The 20,403-nt window shown below is 45.5% G+C and overlaps 1 protein-coding gene across 2 annotated transcripts in view; it reads left to right on the plus strand.

Moving 5' to 3' along the window:
• Positions 1-20,403, plus strand: part of LOC308147133 (phosphatidylinositol-binding clathrin assembly protein) — a 106,395-nt gene that overhangs the window by 58,895 nt on the left and 27,097 nt on the right. For both annotated transcript variants that reach the window (XM_080519221.1, XM_080519222.1), the window contains exons 5-11: positions 320-413; positions 1,651-1,762; positions 3,316-3,422; positions 6,672-6,713; positions 11,657-11,742; positions 12,651-12,774; positions 20,039-20,175. In XM_080519221.1, coding sequence (XP_080375347.1) covers positions 320-413; positions 1,651-1,762; positions 3,316-3,422; positions 6,672-6,713; positions 11,657-11,742; positions 12,651-12,774; positions 20,039-20,175 — 702 coding nt within the window. The remainder of the gene's footprint in view (positions 1-319; positions 414-1,650; positions 1,763-3,315; positions 3,423-6,671; positions 6,714-11,656; positions 11,743-12,650; positions 12,775-20,038; positions 20,176-20,403) is intronic.

Raw genomic sequence — 20,403 nt, forward strand, 5'->3', positions numbered from 1 at the left:
GCATTATGGAGCGTGTTGTTTGTTTAGCGTGAAGCTCGACTCCACAGACATTAGTGATCTTCTGTTGTTTCCTCGAATGACTACGATTAAAACAAACCTGTGATATTTGAGGGTCGCGTTTAAACAGGCCTCAGTCTCTCTGGTGCTTTTCTTTGCAGGATCAGTTTAATTTTCACAAACTCTATGGTCTGTGGTGGATTGATGTGTGGCCAGAGTTTCTGTGTTTATCTAAAAATGTTTCCGCACAACTAAACTTGCAAAAAATAAATCCCGATCGGCATCGTTTTGAGAGTTTGGCTCTTGTTCTTCCCGTCGTCAGGATCGACGGCGTGATGCGGACCATGAACACGGAGAAGCTGATCAAGACGCTGCCCATCATCCAGAACCAGCTGGACGCCCTGCTGGATTTCCAGGTGTGTGTGTGTGTACCCGTGTTTATTGACGGAGGATGTTCTAGCGACACATTTGAGCGTGTGCAGAGCGGGGGCTGGGCGGGGATTGGTGGATGCATTGTGGCTTGTGCCAGCGAGCTTCAAAGAGCGACACAAATGGAGGACGATGGAAGTTTCTCGTGGGTGTGTGTGTGTGTGTGTGTGTGTGTGTGTGTGTGTGTGTGTGTGTGTGTGTGTGTGACCAGCTCCAGACCAAACTGCATAAAAACGGATGGATGGACAGAAATTCCAAAACCTATAAATTCAGTTCAAAGTGGTTTCCTTCTTTGTGTAAATCTATAAATGAAACAAGAGCATCAATGGTTTTGCACAAAAAAAAGGGAAACTTCTCAAGTAAAACGTTACTTTTTATTTCAGTTATTTCTTTTTTCTCAAGAACTAAGAACTGTGTGTGTGTGTGTGTGTGTGTGTGTGTGTGTGTGTGTGTGTGTGTGTGTGTGTGTGTGTGTGTGTGTGTGTGTGTGTGTGTGTGTGTGTGTGTGTGTGTGTGTGTGTGTGTGTGTGTGTGTGTGTGTGTGTGTGTGTGTGTGTGTGTGTGTGTGTGTGTGTGTGTGTGTGTGTGTGGTCGGTCGCTGGATGCCAAAGCAGAAGAGGTGCTGCCATTTTCAAAAATCAATCTTTATTTATATAGCACTTTTTATACAGTGAAGTAACACAAAGTACTTTAACAAGAATTAAAAACAGTGCAAAGATAAAAATAGATGAATAAAAAGCAAATGAACACACACACACACACACACACACACACACACACACATACACACACACACACACACACACACACACACACACAAAATTCAGTTAATAACCTAATAAAAGTAGAAAATTAGATGATCTAAAATAAATAAATAAAAGTAGATAAATACATTGATGGCATACATAAACATATATACATAAATATACAAAAACATGCACCCCCCCCCCCCGGGGGTCTTGGTCCTCGTTTGAGGGACAATTAAAAGGCCGGTGCCGGAGGACCCCGGGGCCCCGCGAGGGTCGATGTGATAAAAAGCAGTTCAGATAAATGAGGGTGCAAAACCATTAAGACACTTAAAAAAAACTAGTAAAAGAACCTTCAAATCGATCCTGGAGCCAACGGGGAGCCAATGCAGCGATTTTAAATGAATGGAAGGAGAATGTCTGTGTGTGTTGTTGGAAGATGTTTCTGTAAAACCTGTATTTCCCCCCCCCCCCCCAGGCCAACCCCAACGAGCTGACCAACGGCGTGATCAACTCGGCCTTCATGCTGCTCTTCAAAGACTCCATCCGGCTGTTTGCCGCCTACAACGAAGGGGTCATCAACCTGCTGGGTAACGCTTTCAGTCACAACCCCGGGGTTCCGGACGTTTTTAGCACCATGGAGTATTGAGTGCCAAGTGGTGCGTTCAAGATCATCAGGGAATAAACCGCCAGAAGCGGCCCGCCAGAGGATCTAATCCGGCCATGTGATTTAAAAAAAACTTTTTTTTTTTAAGTATAAATATGAAAACTGACAGAGGCTGATCTAAAAACACTAGATTGGCAAAAATGACATTCAAAACCGCCCTCGGTCAGAATTAATGAATGCCTCTGTGGAGGTCACATGATGCAACACCTTTCACAATAAAGGTGTCCAATTTATGTGAAGTGATACTTTAGACACGTAAAGTCAAAACAATGTCCAGATGATGACAAATTGTTTTAATCCTGAATAAAAATACGATATCCAGATACAGATATTTTGCAAATATAATATCTGATTAACTTTAATATGTATATTTCAGAATAGACTGGCAAATTCTTGCAGTGACAAAAGGATCAAAAGAAGGAAAGACTTTGATGTTTGTCCAGATCTGCAGTTTAATACGTTACGTTTGCTTGTTGGGCCTCCAGAGGTCAGAGGTCAGATCAGGTTGATGTGGCCCCTCAACTGAAATGACTTTGACGCCTCTGGAATAAAGGGTTAATAATTGATCAGCGCTGTTATCCAACGTTTCCCCACTTGAACATTTGTACGCATGAAGATCCCGTTAATACACCACGTGTTCCACAAAACGCAGTAGAAGCACGTTTACATAATAGTGAAAAGGCGTTTTGCAACCGGTGAAGTGGGAAAAGTATTTTCCGGGGAGGTGTAGTTTCATTTCTTCCACGTGAAGTGGGAAGTGACATTTTGTTCTCCACACGTAAGCATTTTCTGACCAAAAAAAAAACCTGATTTTGTAACGAATAATCTCAGGATGTGCCGTTTTCGCAGTACGTGACGGGAAAACACGTCCGGGTGGAAGTTGAAACGTTTGAAAAGCTCGTCAGAAATGAGCAGCCTTTTGTTATTTCGTGGGATTTGTGAAGACGGAAGCAACGCATCAGCAAGTTTGGACAATGTGGGATTCACCAATTTAAAATAATGCACTGGGTCTGTTACATAATTGATTGTGAAAGTTTATTTTTCAAGTGGAAGAGATATTCAAGGGTAATTAAAAAAATAAAAGGTCCAGAGTTTCACCAATATGAGGTAAAAAAAATGCAAAAATAACTTTCCGGGGGACGATATCGTCGTATATTATGTATGAATGAGACAGAAATGTCTCACTTGTCCATATTGGACGGCTGAAAATAGGCGTGTCGTCATAATGCATACATGTAAACAGGCACCGCTCCACAAGGGGGTTTCATTATATTTTAGTTTGACCTTAAAATCTCACATTTTTTCACGATTTTTTAATTCAAAATTGGTCCCAGAATGAGGCACAGTCATTTACTGTGACGAACACGAAGCTCCCAAATCCAGCCGCTTGCCTGCTGCAGGGTTACGGTGTTGGAAAGTTTTAGCTGGTGAACTTCTGCATCTGTCCGTCCTGAACCTTGTCCTCCGTCTCTGCAGAGAAGTACTTTGACATGAAGAAGAACCAGTGTAAAGACGCCCTGGACATCTACAAGAAGTTCCTGTACAGGATGACCAAGCTGTCGGAGTTCCTCAAAGTGGCCGAGGTACCGTCACACACACACACACACACTCACACACTATTTCTTTTTCTTCTCTGTTTTAATATCCTGACTTTGCCACTTTATCTACGTCACTTTATCTACGTCACTTTATCTACGTCACTAATTGACCACTTGTTAGGACTGAACCTGCACTGCCAACACTGGTATTATTTTACTATAGTATGTTTATTGTACTTTATTCTACACTTTGCCCCCATCATAGTTTATTTCCCTTATATCTCATCTTACTGTATATTTTGCTCCCCTTAGAACTTATCATACTTTATTATAGTTTGTGATTTTTATCTTATTTTTTAGTCCTTTTTTTTTCAATCTACTTATTATTACTCTTTACTGTAAATATTTTTGTCCCTTGGAGTTCTTGATAGTCATTGTATACAAGATTCCTCTATTCTTATCTAACTGTTTGCACATTTCTTGTCTTTCCTCCTCATGAGTCCTTAAGAGCAGAACGTAGCAAGTACATTTCTCCTTTGTGAGATCAATAAAGGCTTAGCTTAGCTTAGCTTAGCTTAGCTTAGCTTAGCTCTTTTCCCACAAGGTCCCACACAAGCTTTAAAAGCGACACAGATCTGCTCAGAGAGTGCTTCCATACACGTCTTTCCCCCCCGTCTTTGCAGATGTGCTGCTGTTTTGCATCCAAACAAGTAATTGTATACCTCCCCTCACCGTCCCCATATATATATATGCCATACAGACACATACATACGTACTTATATACATGCACCCCGAATAAAGCCGAAGATGGAGGATGTGGTTAGGCGCTCTGTTGGCTCCCTCTCCCTCCGCTCCCCACACTCCTCCGTCTCATCCTTTCTTCCCCCTCCCGTCTTGACAAAGATGGATGTTGGTGTGGCTCTTCTTTGCCCGGTGCCCACAGATCATTCCTCTCCCCCCCCCCCCCCCTCTTCCTCCTCCCCCCCCTCGGTTCAACAGACCTGAAAACACTGAGAATCATTGCCTGTACCTCCAGCAGAAGAACCTCCGCCGCTGGTTCTTACCTTCTGTGTTCACGTGCATACCAGCAAATGATCCCAATCAAATTCCTTTGTCTTTTATAATTAGGTTTTGAGAAGCTCCCTGGACAATAAAGTTTTTTTTTTTTTTTCTCTTTTATAGATGCAATTAAAAAAAATAATGGTGCTTGATAAAAGACTGGGGAAAAAAAACCCAACAAATGCTATTCGGTGAATAAATAACGAGCCGTTCTGTTTTTAGACCGCACGTCTTAGAAGCACCAAGGATTTCGTTTGTCTGCAATCGTCCAGATGAATTTCATTAGACGTGAAAACGAGACTCGGACCAGGTTCATACAGCAAAAAAAAAAAACCAAAATGGAGTTCTTTGGAAAAAAAAAAATCTTGAAACTCGCGAGAAGTGTGATTCAACTGTTACAATAAATGGAATCATCCCCCTGATGTTCTTTATGTGTTCGCTGTCTTCACACTGCAGGACGGAACGCTCCATCCAGATCTTTCGTTTTTAATCTCGCGGAGTCGGTTTTATTTGACTGCGCGAGGGAACGCCACATCGGTCCAACCTATTTATTCATGCTGGCTGTGATGCACAAACAAGCCCTGGAAAAAAAAAGCTTTGAAGTGTTTGTATGGCAGCGATGATGAGGAGGAGGAGGATGATGATGATGATGATGCGCTGTGGGGAGGAGCAGGTGGAACCAGCGCATCAACAATAGCTGGAGCCAAACCAGTGAGGAGGGGGAGGGGGGGGGGGGGGAGTTGAGTCGGAATAACAACATGACATTAAAGTCCTAGTGAAATGAAACTTCGACCTCCAAAACACTCTGGTGTCGCTTCTAGGATCATTTTTTATGCTAACTAGCCTCAAGGGTAAAATGTTAAAACACGACAATCTGCGAGAAAATATCCGATAAACGTTGGTATTTCCTCTGCTGGGCGGAGCTTCTGACAATAATAGAGTGACATCACGAGTTGTGCACACGCCCAAGTTGTGTTTACATTATGGAGGATCAGAGTTTTGACCACGAAGAGGCTGAATTTAACCATATTTCATCATCATCGTCATTTCAAACCCAGTGATTGATGAAGAAGTCACAGAATGTGTCGTTCTGCCATCGGTGACCCCGTCTGGAACATGTTTGAGGAAGCAGAAGACGCTTCGTCCTCCATTCGTCCTCGTCTCCTCGCCTCAGCAGCCGCCAGTTTTCACCTTTGAGGCTTTGAGGCTCCTGACGTTTGGCAGAACGACTTCCTGGATCATGTCGAAGAGCTTTTCTGACGCTTTTAGTGGCTCCCGCTAGCCGCTAGCGGCGCGAGCTAGCAGCTAGTGCTCCTTTTCTCCTCTCTCGGTCTCTTCCAGGCTCAATCTTTCATCAAGGCTCATAAAACGCAGACTATAACTTCAAAACACTGTTAAACTTGGATATTTAAGAGGAAACAAGCCGATATAAACACAACAGATGGAGATCTGCACAACTCTTGACGTCACGCCCACGAAGAAGGATTCCCCCGACTTCCTCGGCTGGAGATTCAAAATTCAAATAACTTTGTTATGCGACAACAGTGGTGGGGCAGAGTCGGAGGAACCTTAGAAGTAGAACTTCTAAGGTTCTAGAACAGTACTTTTTGCAAAGTACTGTTTTACACTGTTTTACATTTCACTGGGACTTTAACTATAATTCCTTAGAATTAAAAGTAGCTGTTCCTAGTTTGTCCATTGCGAAAGTCATCAGTCACTCTCGATGGCATTAGCGTCAGATGTGCGTCACGGCGGGTAAAAACGAAGAAGCGGATTCTGATTTTGCCGGCTTTCGCCTGCAGTGTGAACCTCAGCGCCGTCGCCGTGCGTCTTTCCGGGCCGATTTGTTTTTTTTTTGTTTTTGTTTTTGTTTTTTTTGAATGTGTTCAGCGTTCTCACACACCATCACCCCATGCCTGCCCTCCCTCATCGGTCACACACATGTATCACTGTGCGGTCGCCATCGTTTCACCATTGGGATTGCGCCGCTGCGGCGGCCAATCCGCTTGTGGGATTTTCTTGTTTATTTCTGTTGTCGTTTATGTTGACACTGCCACTGCATGAAGTAATGACTCCCCTGTATTTTTTGTTTTTTTTTGTTTTTCTTTTCTCATGCCCCCCTTCTCTTTACTTTCCCCCCTCCATGTTATCCCACCTCCCTTCCTCTCTTTTTGTTTTTTTTTTTGTTTTTTTTGTTTTCTTTTTGTTTTGTTTTTTTTTTTTTTTTGACGACAGCAAGTTGGAATAGATCAGGGTGACATCCCAGATCTCTCACAGGTCAGTGTACATCTCACCTCCCACCCTCTCTTTGTCTGTGTCTGATTCCTCTTCCACCTCTCTTCTTTTGGAGCCCCCCCTCCCCCCCCTCTCTCTCTCTCTCTCTGCAATACATGTGATTGTCATTGCGCCCCTCTATGCAGCTCATCTCACCCCTCTGTGTGCCCCCCCCCTCCCCCCCTCCCCCCATCTACTCTCTCCACTAGTTTTCATCCCAGCCAAGCCCGCCCCTAACCCGATCTTACCGTTTGATTCCAGACAGCGCCCCCCTCTGGTTTCATTGGTTTCGGCTTTTTTTCCCCCCTCGCTCCCCGCTTTCGCCTCTAAATGCTCGCCGTAGATCCCACAACAGGCGGAGGTGTGTCGGGCTCGGGGGGGCCAACGATCGCCCCCCCCCAGACCTTGAATCTGCACCAGCGCAGATTAATTGCTAGCAACTCAGGGCTTGAAGAAAAAAGGCAGGGAACACAACAGTGGGAACACGGTTTGTTGATTTGGGAAGGATGAAGCCGCCTTCTGATGGGCCCGAGTTGATTGGAGCTGCTTGAGGCGGGGCGTTTGATCCTCTTTGCGCCGGACCTGAGGGACTTCTCCCATTTTTTAACGGTTCGACCGACACGCTGCGGACATTTAAAATTCAGCTTAACGCCGCTAATGACCTTTTATTTGTCAGTTAATTTGAATTATCTTCTTGAGAATCAAAAAAACAAAAAAAAAAACCAGATTAAAAATAGAAGTCATGTCCTTGGATTCACTAGACTGGAATTGATCACCGGGGCTGCGGATAATGATGGTTTGTATTAATCCATTCTTTTAATTAATTGATGCAACAAATTCTGCGCCTTTAAATGTTGAGGATCTTTTTCTGTTCAGTCCTGCCAACATGTTTACAGTGACGGAAAACACCCCGAACGTATTTGAAATACTGCAGCTGCGGAAGATTTCCCATCTTTACTTTAGAAAATAAACAATCTGTTGATTATTGAAATGTTTTGATCTGAGGTCGTTAAATATCACAAAATAATTTGCCCATTTTTCCAACATAACATTAAAAAAGTCGCCCAAATTCTCACGCCAACAGTTCAGAACCACCAACAACCAAATGTTTGACGTTTTTTTTAACTTGGTGTCTTTTTTTTTTTTTTAATCCAAATTTTCATTTATCAAATCATTTCACATATTTGGCGGTTTCAACTTCGGAAAGGTCAAACACAAAGTTCCCAAACGTCTTCACCTGAAAAATATGTACGAATAAATTACCGTTGAAAGAAATGAACGCCGAACTAAATGATTGGAATGATTTGTCACGGCTAAAATTCCGATCGAGGAATTGAAATATACGTGGTATTGATTTGGATTGTGTAGATTTTGTATGTCGCTGAACCAAATGTCAGGAGGCCAGTTCCTGTAGTGACGATTTACTGAGCTGGGACAGGAGAAGATAAGTTTTCATCTTGATGTCGGTCAGAAGATGGAATGAAAAAATTAAAAATTAAAAAACCATTGGTGTTTGAAATGAACTGTCCGTGGTCCACTGTGCCACCGGGGGAAACTACCAACAGTAAACTACTGCAGTTTCCTGACTGACGTTGGAATTCAAACTGCAGTCAGATTCCTGATCATTTCGCAGTCGCCGTTACTTGAACTGCTCACACTAGAAATCACAATGACTTGGTGGAATGTGTAAAAAATGTCTGGATGGAGCCTGAATATATAACTTTTTTCTCCTTCGTCTTGATTTTGCACATCCGGCGGCGCTCCAGAGCAAGTTGAGAGATATAGCGGCGTCTCTGCCTGCGCTGCAGGCGTCCGACTCCAATTTACTGCCAAGCGGAGTTCAAACGTCGCCGCCTGCGTCGGCGTTTACATCGACTTTGCGCCCGGGTCTTTCAGGTGCCGGAGTCTTGGAGGGGAAAACGTTCGATTGCCGCGTCCCCGGTCTGACAGATTTATCTCGAATAAAATAGTCATTAGCTGCAGCCCCCGATTCCATCGCAGTTTGTTGAACTGGTACGTCTGACGACTCTGCCGTCGTTTTCTTTGCCTCAAGGGGATGGTGGGTGGGTGGGTGGGTGGGGGGGGGGACCTTGGTCGTGCAGTAATGCAGGAAGTCGGGGATGACTGCGTGTGTGTTGGGAGTCGGCGGAGCGTCTGTCGACTGGAGTCATTAAAGACACGTTTTGTTTCCTCTCCCCCTTCTGTGGCAGAAAACAAAAGGATCATACATTGTAGGTGGTGGGTTGCATACTGTACAGCTCCCCCCCCTCCCCCCCCTCCTGAACCTGCTTATAGCCCCCCCCCCCCCCTGCATGAGCACTATGCTTGTTAGGTGTGTGTGTGCGTGCGCACGCAGCCAGACACCCGTGCACCTCGAGCCGTCAGGAATGCTCCGCCCCCTTTTTCTGCTGCCAGTGGAGTGATGTGGTTGTTGACTCGGTACAATATGTGTGAGCTGGCCTCAGGTGGCTTGCTTGTAACACACACACACACACACGCACGCGTGCACGCACACGCACAACAAGCAAAAGGCCACGAAACCTCATGAATAGAAAATGAGGCTTCGCCCTCTCCTCCCCTCCGTCTTCATCTGCATGAGAGAATCTGTACGCGGGGCTTCGACTCGCTCCTTTCAAATTCCTTCTCCGATGTTGTTTGTTTCATATTTGACATGCACAACATCGGGGTTTTCACGTGCATGGCATTGGTGCTTTAGTAGTGAATGACCCCGGTGTTGCTATGTGATCAGCGTCAAAGTAAAAAAAAAAAAAATAGGAGAACATGAGAGAGGGGGGGGGAAAGGGGATTCACCGTGTTCTATGTATTTCTTCTCGCCTCCATACCTTCCAAAGAGAGAGCTCTCACTACCTGTCTTCAGATCAGAGAGGAGGACGACCGTCTGTCCCAGAGGGAGACAGTCGGTCGGGAGCGTGAGAGAGCGTGAGAGCCAATATTGACTGGACAAACACCAGGTCTCCTCCTCACCTATTCAAACCCACCGACAGTTTATCAGAATGGCCTCCGTCTTTCTGGCAGGCAGCAGATTGGCCAGAAACACTCTGTCGGGTCCGTCACAGACCTGGAATGTCCCCTTGAGAAAGGATGAAAGGAGTTGTGTCCGAGTAGGTCCCGACTAGAAACATGAAAAGGTTTATAGATCAGGAAACTAGTTTTGAATAAGTCTTCAAGAGAGGAATGACGGTCAGTGGACTGTCCCATGAGGCACCGGGGTTCTGTGGCGGTTCAGTCCAAGTCGCTGGATGACGGCCTGGACGTCTTGCGTGTTGTTTGGATCGTCCGTCTGAACTGGATTCACTTCCCTCCAGGAAGATTTTCAGGTTTTGGTGGTTGGAACACGTTTCATGGTTCCGGTTCACGTTTCAGTTAAAGACACTGTCGGTCACGTCGGGGAATAAAAGTGCGTGAGGGGAAACTGGTCGACCTTCACCGGACTGCACAGTGACCAGTGTTCAGTCGCGTCACCATGGCCTTGTTCTTTTATACTGGAGGGACTCCCTCTCAATCTCAAGAGTCCTGAAAGAAGAATCACTACATTTTAAGGTGAAGATGCATTTTCCAAGTTGGGGTTTGGTAGGGTTAGAGTAAGAAAACTCTCCCCTGTCTTGGTCGTTAACTTTATCGCAATGCCCTCAAAAACTGAGCTCCCTGAATGGTTATTGCCAAGTCTTAATATTGACACGTGTTTTGAAGTTCAGGCTTTGCCTATTGGCTGGAATTGACTCCTGTGCCCCCAGACCCTGAATTGGATAAAGTTGTGTACTGAATAGACGGATGACTTGATGGTTCGGGTTATCAAACTAGTGTATTTTGTGTAAAACTGCAGGTTGACGTGTCGCCTTGGTCTTTTATACCAGTGGTTCAATATTAACCATTGTGGGAGTTCGAGGTCGAGGTTTGGGTCAGAACTCTGATTTTACAGTAATTTCGCAGACGATATAACCGTCAGTGTGATGTCATGGAAACGCAGCGTGAGTGTGTTGTGGGCGTGCACGTCTCCCGACTCCAGCACACTTTCCATTCTTATAAAGAGACGAACATGACGACGTCGTTGTTAGCAGAAGGAGGGGAAGATGAATTATTCCTCCTCCTCCTCCCTCTGTTGTGTGAAGTTGTGCATAAGTGAACCTCTGATCCGACACTTGATGGAGCCGCCGGGCTTCCTCTCGCCCTCCTTTCTTTCCTGGTCTTCGAGGCGTTAATGAGGCACCTAACGAGCGCCGGAGACTTGAGCCCAACTCGGATTCGCAGTTCCGAGTTTCGCCATCGAGTCGTAGCGTAGCGTAGCGTAGCAACAATCCCTGGGTTTCCTCCTCACCTGGTCCAGAGCGGCCGAGCTCCAGATTTATTGCTGCCGAACCGACGACAAAAAGCCTTTAATACACTCCCCGGCGTGGCTTGTTTGTCCGGGCGAGTGATTAGGACAGGAGATGTAGTAAATGCGGAGAGGATTCCGTGAAACGCGCCGGTCAGAGGCGCAGAGTGACTCCTGGCAGCCGTCGGGACCTCGCGGCCACCCGCCAGATTAAAAGCGAGACAAAGAGGCGAAGGGAAGGAAGCAGCTTAGAAATGGTCGTGAAGTCAGGGAGACGGCGCGCGACCTCTCCTCCGCTCTCCACGTTTTGTTTTGTTTTTCTTCCCCTCGCTCTGTTTTTTTTTCTTCCAACCTCCTCCTTTTGTTCTCGTGCTCCTTTGAGTCTCCTGCTAACAGTGTGAGTGTTTGCTGCATGTTGCCATGGCTATTCTCGGAGACTGATGCACTCCTGTTCCCTTCCTGTGAGGCCCACTAACACTGGATGCTGCGTGTTGCTGTATGTCTGGGTGGGGTTTTCTCTGTTGTCTAAAAAAAAAAAAAAAAAAAAAAGGGATCGGTGTTCTAGAAGTTCTGTGAATGACTTGGTGTCCTCTAACTGGTTTCACTCTCTCAGGCGCCCAGCAGCCTCCTGGAGGCCTTGGAGCAGCACCTGGCCTCTCTGGAAGGCAAGAAGACCAAGGAGCTGAACGCAGACACCAGGTTGACGCCTCAACTCGCCTCCCGGTTTCGCCGTTCGTCTCGAAACGCGCGACGCATGAATCCCCAAACTTTGAAGGAAAAAAAATGAACCGAGTGGCACATTGCCTCCCAAAAAAAAAAAAAAAAAAAAAGCCGTTAAAGTCCTAGTGAAATGAAAATTCGACCTCCAAAACACTCTGGCTGTCGCTTCTAGGTACATTTTTTATGCTAACTGGCCTCAAGGGTAAAATGTTAAAACACGGCAATCTGCGAGAAAATAGCCGATAAACGTTGGTATTTCCGCTGCTGGGCGGAGCTTCTGACAATAATAGAGTGACATCACGAGTTGTGCACACGCCCAAGTTGTGTTTACATTATGGAGGATCAGAGTTTTGACCACGAAGAGGCTGAATTTAACCATATTTCATCATCATCGTCATTTCAAACCCTTTTCTGACTGCGTGGACTCACCGAAGATGAGTCCGTCTACTAGCCGCCCGAGCTAGCAGCTAGTCGCTAGCCGCAATCGGCTCCCGCTAGCCGCTCCCGCCGCCTGTGCTCCTTTTCTCCTCTCTCTGGTCTCTTCCAGGCTCAATCTTTCATCAAGGCTCATAAAACACCGACTATAACTTCAAAACACTGTTAAACTTGGATATTTAAGAGGAAACAAGCCGATATTAACACAACAGATGGAGATCTGCACAACTCTTGACATCACGCCCACGAAGAAGGATTCCCCCGACTTCCTCGGCTGGAGATTCAAAATTCAAATAACTTTGTTATGCGACAACAGTGGTGGGGCAGAGTCGGAGGAACCTTAGAAGTAGAACCACAACTATCGTTTATTTTTGCAAAGTAGTGTTTTACATTTCACTGGGCCTTTAAACATCTGCTCTTCCTCTTCCTCCTCCTCCTCCTCCTTCCCGCAGAGCGTCCACCCTGTCGAGCGCCGTCTCGTCCCTGTCCTCCACCGGCATGTCTTTCAGCCGCATGGACGAGAAGGAGAAGCAGCAGGCCCTGGAGGAGGAGCAGGCCCGGCTGCAGGCCCTGAAGGTAACGGAGGCTCCGCACTCGGCCGTCACAGTTGCTGCCGTTAAGAATCCTTTTCACTCCCGCCAGGAGCTTTTTACATTTTCTTGCAGCGTCCTGTGTCGAGGGGATCAGGACGTTCAGGTTCCTGCGTTTATATTTTCCTACATAAACGACTAGATTGCCGGGGGAAACCCACATTTATATATCTCCAGGTCCGGTGAAGGTAATTTATGCTTTAATTCTTGAACTTGACCATCTGTTGTTCAAAAATGAAGCTTCAGCTTTTTTTTTTTTTAATCTTTTTTTAATTTATCTTTTTTTGGTTGAAAAATACAATAGTGTACACATAGGATATTGTACTTATCATGTCCTTTTCTTTTTTTTTTTTAAACAAGATAAATAGCAAGAACAATAGAACACAGTCTCCGACAGCAATATAATAATGAAATACTGCGAATGTAAAGTAAAACTAAACAGAAGAAAAGAGAATTTTTTTTTTTTTAATTAAATTAAACATGAATAGGATAAGTAATAGCAATAATGATTTTAGAAAATAACACAACCACAACAATGACTAAGTAATAATAATGACAATAATAATTAAACGGGTGGAAGCTTCAGCGTTGACGTCTGCAAATATAAACTTAGTTCTTCACATCTCGGCAAAAACATTTTGCGTCCATGTTTTTTTTTTTTCTACTGAGCTGATGACATTTTCATTGTAATAATTATCGTTACAATTGGCATCAAAAATATTCTCCATTGGCAGGACTGAATCCCAATTAGTGGGAAAAGCCACTAATTTTAATAAAAGGTTTTTGTGAAGCATGAAGACGACAACCATGTAAACGTTAGCCAGCCAATGCTTTTTTTTTTTTTTTTTTTTTAATTGAGAGATTTATTCACATTTTTAAGCTTGTCAATTCATTCCTAAGACCTGTGCTGAGACATTTCAAGTCTTTGAAAAGACCTTCGTGAGCAGAGTTGGCCGTAGACCTGGTTCCAGGCTATTTTCCCCCGAAGTGTGAAAATGACAACAGATTTGAGTTCTGGGTGTTGAAAACCTCTTCCCTTGCAGCAGGTGATCAAAAGGAACTGTGCGTACCTGCATGTTTGCCTTGGTTGCATGTCTGCAAACATGGTTAAGTGTGTGTTTGCGCTGCGCACACACCCCGAGAGCAACAGCAGCAACTCCACAGCTGTGGGGCCGCGTCTTTAAATGCTCAACCAACGTGGCCCAATTCTTGGTTTCGAGGTTCCCGTCTCCTCAGATCGCATTAGTTTCTACTTTGAGGGAAATCAAAATGCGGTCTGCCTCCGAATGCCGTGAAGTTGAACGGTCATTCAATCAATAGCATCCATAAGAAACGTGACTGGAAGGAGGAAGACCCTTCATGAGGTGGAGGAGTTAGTGGACCTCGTGGTTTTCTTCAGTTCTGTCCACGGAGATAAAAGAGCAAATGCACATATATTACATAAGAATGATGGAAAGAAACAAGGTGTGTGTGTGTGTGTGTGTGTGTGTGTGTGTGTGTGTGTGTGTGTGTGTGTGTGTGTGTGTGTGTGTGTGTGTGTGTGTGTGTGTGTGTGTGTGTGTGTGTGTGTGTGTGTGTGTGTGTGTGTGTGTGTGTGTGTGTGTGTGTGTGTGTGTGTGTGTGTGTGTGTGTGTGTGTGTGTTCCTTTCCATTATTAGTCGTTTATGATCTATTCATCTGCTACGCCGGTTTTATCTCCAGTTTCAAGGAGGCAAAACTAATCTGATTACAGTGAACAGCTCACATTCACATTCAGATTCAGCAGTTCTCTGAACATGTTGGATGAAATCCTAAGATTAAGCCACTCATGCACAGGGAGAACTTGCAGATTTCCCACAGAAAGGCCCCCAAGCTCATAATGCACCCAGGTGATTGTCACTGTAACACTGAACCACCGTGTCGCCAATCCTGACTTGATATAGATAATTTTTACTCGTGTGAAGCCTGACATGACCTCTGTCCAACACATGAACTCCTCCAAAGGAAAAAAAGTTGCATAAGCCCCTTCAGGATTGTGTCCGGTGGTGTCGAGGTCGAGGTCTGACCTCCTGAACTGAAGAGTCGCATCGAGAAAACCGACGGGGAATGGCGAGCGTGTCCCCGCGGTCATTGACTCAGACCAGGGGTCAGCAACCTTTAATGCTCAAAGAGCCATTTGGTCCCGTTTCCCACTGAACACAACACCCAGAGAACCACACATTTTATTTTGACAGTCCCACAGGAAGACCATGCCAGGAGGACACGACACAAAACCTTCTTCACTGCTGGTTGACAACTTACAACTAATAAACTAAACTACATGAACTAAGCAACAAAAACACAATTATTTCCAACACTACAAACCTAACATAACCCCCAATCATTACATTTAAAACACGACAGACAGAAACTCCCATAATGCATTGCAGCTCTCAGCTCCTTTATTGCTCCACATTATTAAAATGGAAGATAAATGTGGGAGATGTGGATTGTTAGAACCATGAGTGTGATGGTGTGTCTTTAATGTCCTGTAGTTGTTGTGTAATTCACTAGAATGTTCCGTCACTCTCAACAAGTCTGTAATGAACCTCCTGGAACTGTCGCAGTTTTACTGTGAAAGGTACAGGAAGCTCCCAGCTTCAGACACTAGTTGAGCCGCTGTCATGACCTGCAGCCGCAATTCTATGTTCTTCATCCTTTATTGTTGTAATGATGTTATGTCGCTGCGTCGTTCACGACCCTACATTGTACCACTCTTTGTAGAGGGACTGAGCTCTGGGTGGCCTTGCCTCCTTACGTCCCTCTCTGGGTGGCTTTGCCTCCTTACGTCCCTCTCTGGGTGGCTTTGCCTCCTTACGTCCCTCCAGGATGAACTGCAGTGTGACGGAGGCTCAAGGAGCCGCAGTGGCGGGACCAAAGAGCCGCGGGTTGCCGACCCCTGGTCTAGATCTTAAGGCTTTTGAAACGGAGGTTAAACTGCGGCGCCTGCAGAAATGACACAAACTGCTGCCTTGATGCAAAAAAAAAAAAGAAAGAAGCATGCATTTAGTTCCACGTTGTGTGAGATTGCGGCTGAACCCCAGTCGAGGATAACGGGTCAGGAGTGTCGGCCCTAGGAAAAAGTCAAGTGTAACATGTGTTGACGTTTCCTCGCTCCGGCCCCGGGAGCGCCGCCTCACAGCGAACTGTAATCGAGTAAGAGCAGCGGTGTGCATGTTAAGCATACTTACATCCTGGCTGGAGTGTGTGTGTGTGTGTGCGTGCGTGTCCTGGCGGATTATCCGCGGTGTGTGTTGCCAGTGTTGTTTGTATTTCGCTGTTTACTCTGCGCCCTTGCTCGCCCCCTGTTCCTGCCGGGATCCACTGATTCACCGTCAGAGAGAGAGGGAGGGAGGGAGAGAGAGAGAGAGGGAGGATGGAGAGCCGGGGGTCGTTCAAATACTCCGGTCCAGCTGTCGGCGCTCGCCATACGGACGCCACGCACACGTCCACATAAAGCGTTAGTCAGCCTCCGTCCAGCTGGCCCAGACAATAACGGCGGTTCCCATTTGTTCCCCGCTCGCCGCTCTGAATAAAGACGCAGAGGCCTCGACCCGGCTCCGTCCTGCTTATTAACAATGATTCCCGCTGACCTCGGCAATAACGTGCCGGTACTTCATCGCCGTGTTGAAATTCCCAAACTCTCCACCAGCGCTCATAGCTTTCATCCCTCCGTCCTAACTGCCGATTAAACTCCAGTTAGTTGCCGTAGAAGCTGCTAATTATTCCAATTCAGAAACGTGGGTTAGCGTCTTCGCGCACGTGGAGTCGGTTGCTGCGTGAAGCAACATTTCGGATCGTTTCGAGAACAGCAGCCTCATTAAACCAAACGGTAAACAGAGGCTTCCTGGGAAATAACATCTCGGTGTAATACTTCCACTTTTAACAATGAACCTGCTGATGACGGATCTTTTGAGCGACGCAGGAACGATTCCTGGAGCCGAACCTCGTGAACGTGGCGCCGCCAGCTGCATTGTGGGTCGTTACCTTTTAGTTCAACACGTCATCGGTTCAGTGAATCGCGTTTCCTATCAATCCCGTCGATGCTGAACTCCCGCCGCCTTTTTAGAACTTTCCTGAAAGTTACTCATTGAAGTTCACGAAGCTTTCCTGAGCTTCTTCAACGTCCTTTAGTTTTTTTTTTTGGTTTTTTTTGCGTCTTTAAACTGTCGAGCTGCTGCGTTTCCTCCCCGTGCTCCAACTGACAAAGCTTTAACCAGTGACAGTTTCACTTAACTCCTGTCTACAGTTCTCCTCACAGCAACATACAGATAGATGGATGGATGGATGGATGGATGGATGGATGGATGGATGGATGGATGGATGGATGGATGGATGGATGGATAGATAGATGGATAGATAATTACTTTATTCATCCCCGAAGGGAAATTGTCTTGTTGCAGCAATCTGGTTCATACGAATATTATAAAATACGATAGAATAGAAATAAAAGTAAAAATATCTGGGTATAAGACATAAAGTAAAACACAGAACGAAACATGGGCACTTAGAAATAACAGGAGATAAAAGCAAGATAAATAAATAGATAGTAAGGTGCAGTGGCAGAGCCATTAGAAGTAGGCATTATATAATAATAATAACAATAATACAGATAACATTGTGAAATAGTGTATAATACTGGTGTATAGTACTACTAATAATGGTAGCAATAATATAACGATAACAATATGGTAGCAATATATATATATATATCAGTAATAATGATATTATTCATGGTTGCTAGCAGTTTTGCCAGCATCCTGTCCTCCACCTCCTCCAGGGTGAACAGACAAATGTGTAATATTAGCATTAGCCACAGTATCTGTGATGCATTAGTTTCATTCAACCTTACAGCTTGTTGGCCGTTTTATTATTCGTCAATCAGTTTCCTTAATGAAATAAAGATGAACATATCGATTTCTAGAGCATTTCCACCGACTAATATACCTTCAGGTGAACTCGGTGCTTCAGCTTGGAGCCCAGAGTTTCAGTAACGTACACATCGCTGCTCCATTCTCCTGGAATCCTGGAAAGGTAGAGAAGGTTGTAAAAAAAAAAAAAAAAGAAAAGGGGAATTGGATTAAAAACACCTGGGAAGCCACGTGTAAATAGATCCGACAAAAAAAAAAACAAAGCCTTGCTCTCATTCCCCCTCTGCCACCATCCATAATAATAATCTGCACTTTCCGTTGTCGTGCAAATTGCTTCACTTGTCTACCACACAGTGCAGGGGGGGGGGAGGGTTAGAAAGAGGAAACGCTTTTCCCTCACAGCAGATTCCCACAAGATGCGGCGCGAACGCATCGATCCCGGCGGATGAATTAGGTCGTTGCGGCAGGAAAATAACAAGATCTAGCGGGAAATGTCTGGCAGATGGGATGTAAGGAGGAGAAATAAGCAGTAAAACAGCAAGAGTGGGGGGGAGGGGGGGGAAAAAAACAAAACAACAATCGGTGAATTATAGAATAGCAGTGGAGGAGGCGCTCGTGGGAAAATCCAGAGCAGTGATACTCGGTTCAATATAGTCAATAAAGTGCTCGGAGGGACCGTGTAGACTGGAACATCACCTGTTATGTACTTTGGATTTGAAACGTCTTGTCATGCGGGGTGATCTCGGCGCTCTGAGAGATGAGAATGTGCTGACTGGCTGCTTCCTGAACGCAGCCAGCCGACCCTGAGGCGCAAGAAACTGTGGAACGCCCTGCCATGTCACATTTAGTTGCTTTTTTTTTTTTTTTTTTTTTTTTTTACTGGACTTTGTGTTTGGCGAGCTTGCAGACATCGTGCAGACATCAGCAGTCCTTCACCCGGAGTTTCCAGCAGCTCAGTCCCACTCTTTTTTCTTCTTCTTTTTTTAAATGTATTGTGTCGATCGCCTTGAATCGGCTCCAAGCAAAATTCAAAACCTTATGAGCTGTTTTGTTCCCCGGCCTGTATTTGAGCCGGCGTACAGGCTGGACTCTGCCTCTGTCAGCAGAGAGCAGCACCACCGCCGTACAACGGGAGTCCAGGACGGGACTTTCTCACCAGACTTTGCTTTAAAGGGACAGTCGGTGTGTTTAGTTTGGTGGCTTTAGGCTCGTTGCTGCTCTACTTTACACACCGGGGATCCTTCAACATTAATTATGTCTGTTTCTGTCCGTCTCCTGGAAGAAACTCGTTTCCTCAGTCGGTTAGTTTTCAACAGTCCGTCCCTCACGTCACTCGTCTGGACCAAGTGTCTTCTCAGTGGGAGTCACAGGGCGGTTCTGCGTTTTAAACCAATACTGTAGTGCAGGGGTGTCAAAGTCATTTTAGTTGAGGGGCCACATCAAGCTAACCTGACCTCTGACCTCTGGAGGCCCAACAAGTCAAACGTAACATATTAAACTGCAGATATGGACACATTTCAAAGTCTTTCCTTCTTTTGATTCTTTTGTAACTGCAAGAATTTGCCAGTCTATTGTGAAATGTACATATTAAAGGAAATCAGATATTATATTTGCAAAAAAAAAAAACCCTGTCACCTGTATCTGGATATCGTATTTTTATTCAGGATTAAAACAATTTGTCATCATCTGGAAATTGTTTTGACTTTACGTGTCTAAAGTATCACTTCACATAAGTTGGACTCATTGTTTTATTGTGAAAGGTGTTGCGTCATGTGACCTCCACAGATGCATTAATGTCGGGGGTCAAATTCTGACCGAGGGCGGTTTTAAATGTCATTTTTGCCAATCGAGTGTTTTTCGATCAGCCTCTTGTCAGTTTTCATTTTTACACTTCAGAAAATCACACGGAGGCCGGAGTAGATGGTCTAGTGGGCCGGTTCTGGCCCCCGGGCCGCATGTTTGCCACCCCTGCTGTAGTGTGACTCACTGCGCCGCCTCGTGGTACAAACTGGTACTGCGGTGTAAGAAGCCTGCGAGCCAGAGAACGTCTTTTCATTTATCCATCCATTGTTCCACGCAGAGTTCACTTGTTCTCCAACAAGGGTCTGAATCTCACGTCCCTCACCTTGCATGTTGTTACTCGTCACGACCCGACAATAAGGCGCTTTTGTTTTGGTGATAAAACACCAGAAGGGAATTTCCAAACGACAAGATGTTGCCCAACGCCAGTATCTCGGGCTCACCGGAGCTCTGTGAGACGAAGCGTGTCGCTTCTGAGGAATCTGACGTTCCGTTTCTGTGGTGAAGCGAGTCTCCAACCGTTATTCACAGTGTGTGTGTGTGTGTGTGTGTGTGTTTCAGGATCAGCGCCTGAAGGAGGTCAGCATGCAGACTCCGCCCTCCGCCTCCCCCAGCAGCCAGTCGATAGGCAGCGCCAACAACAACAACCACATCACGCAAACCCCGGAGCTCTTCACGTCCACGCTGTCCGCCAACAGGTACGCACTCCCTTAAAGGGCCGGCGTCTCTATATGATGATCATACTGAATATCACAGTAATTCACTGCTCTGTTGACGTTCCCCTGTTAGGTTTACAGTGCGACATTACACGTGTGACGACAAGCTTGGCTGAGTGACAAAGACTCAGGATCCAGGAGTGACGTCATATTTTAATAGTAATTATGACATAAACCAAGGGCGTCAAAGTCATTTTAGTTGAGGGGCTA

This window comes from Blennius ocellaris (genome assembly GCF_963422515.1).
Source record: "Blennius ocellaris genome assembly, chromosome: 23".
NCBI classification, from domain to species: Eukaryota; Metazoa; Chordata; class Actinopteri; order Blenniiformes; family Blenniidae; genus Blennius; species Blennius ocellaris.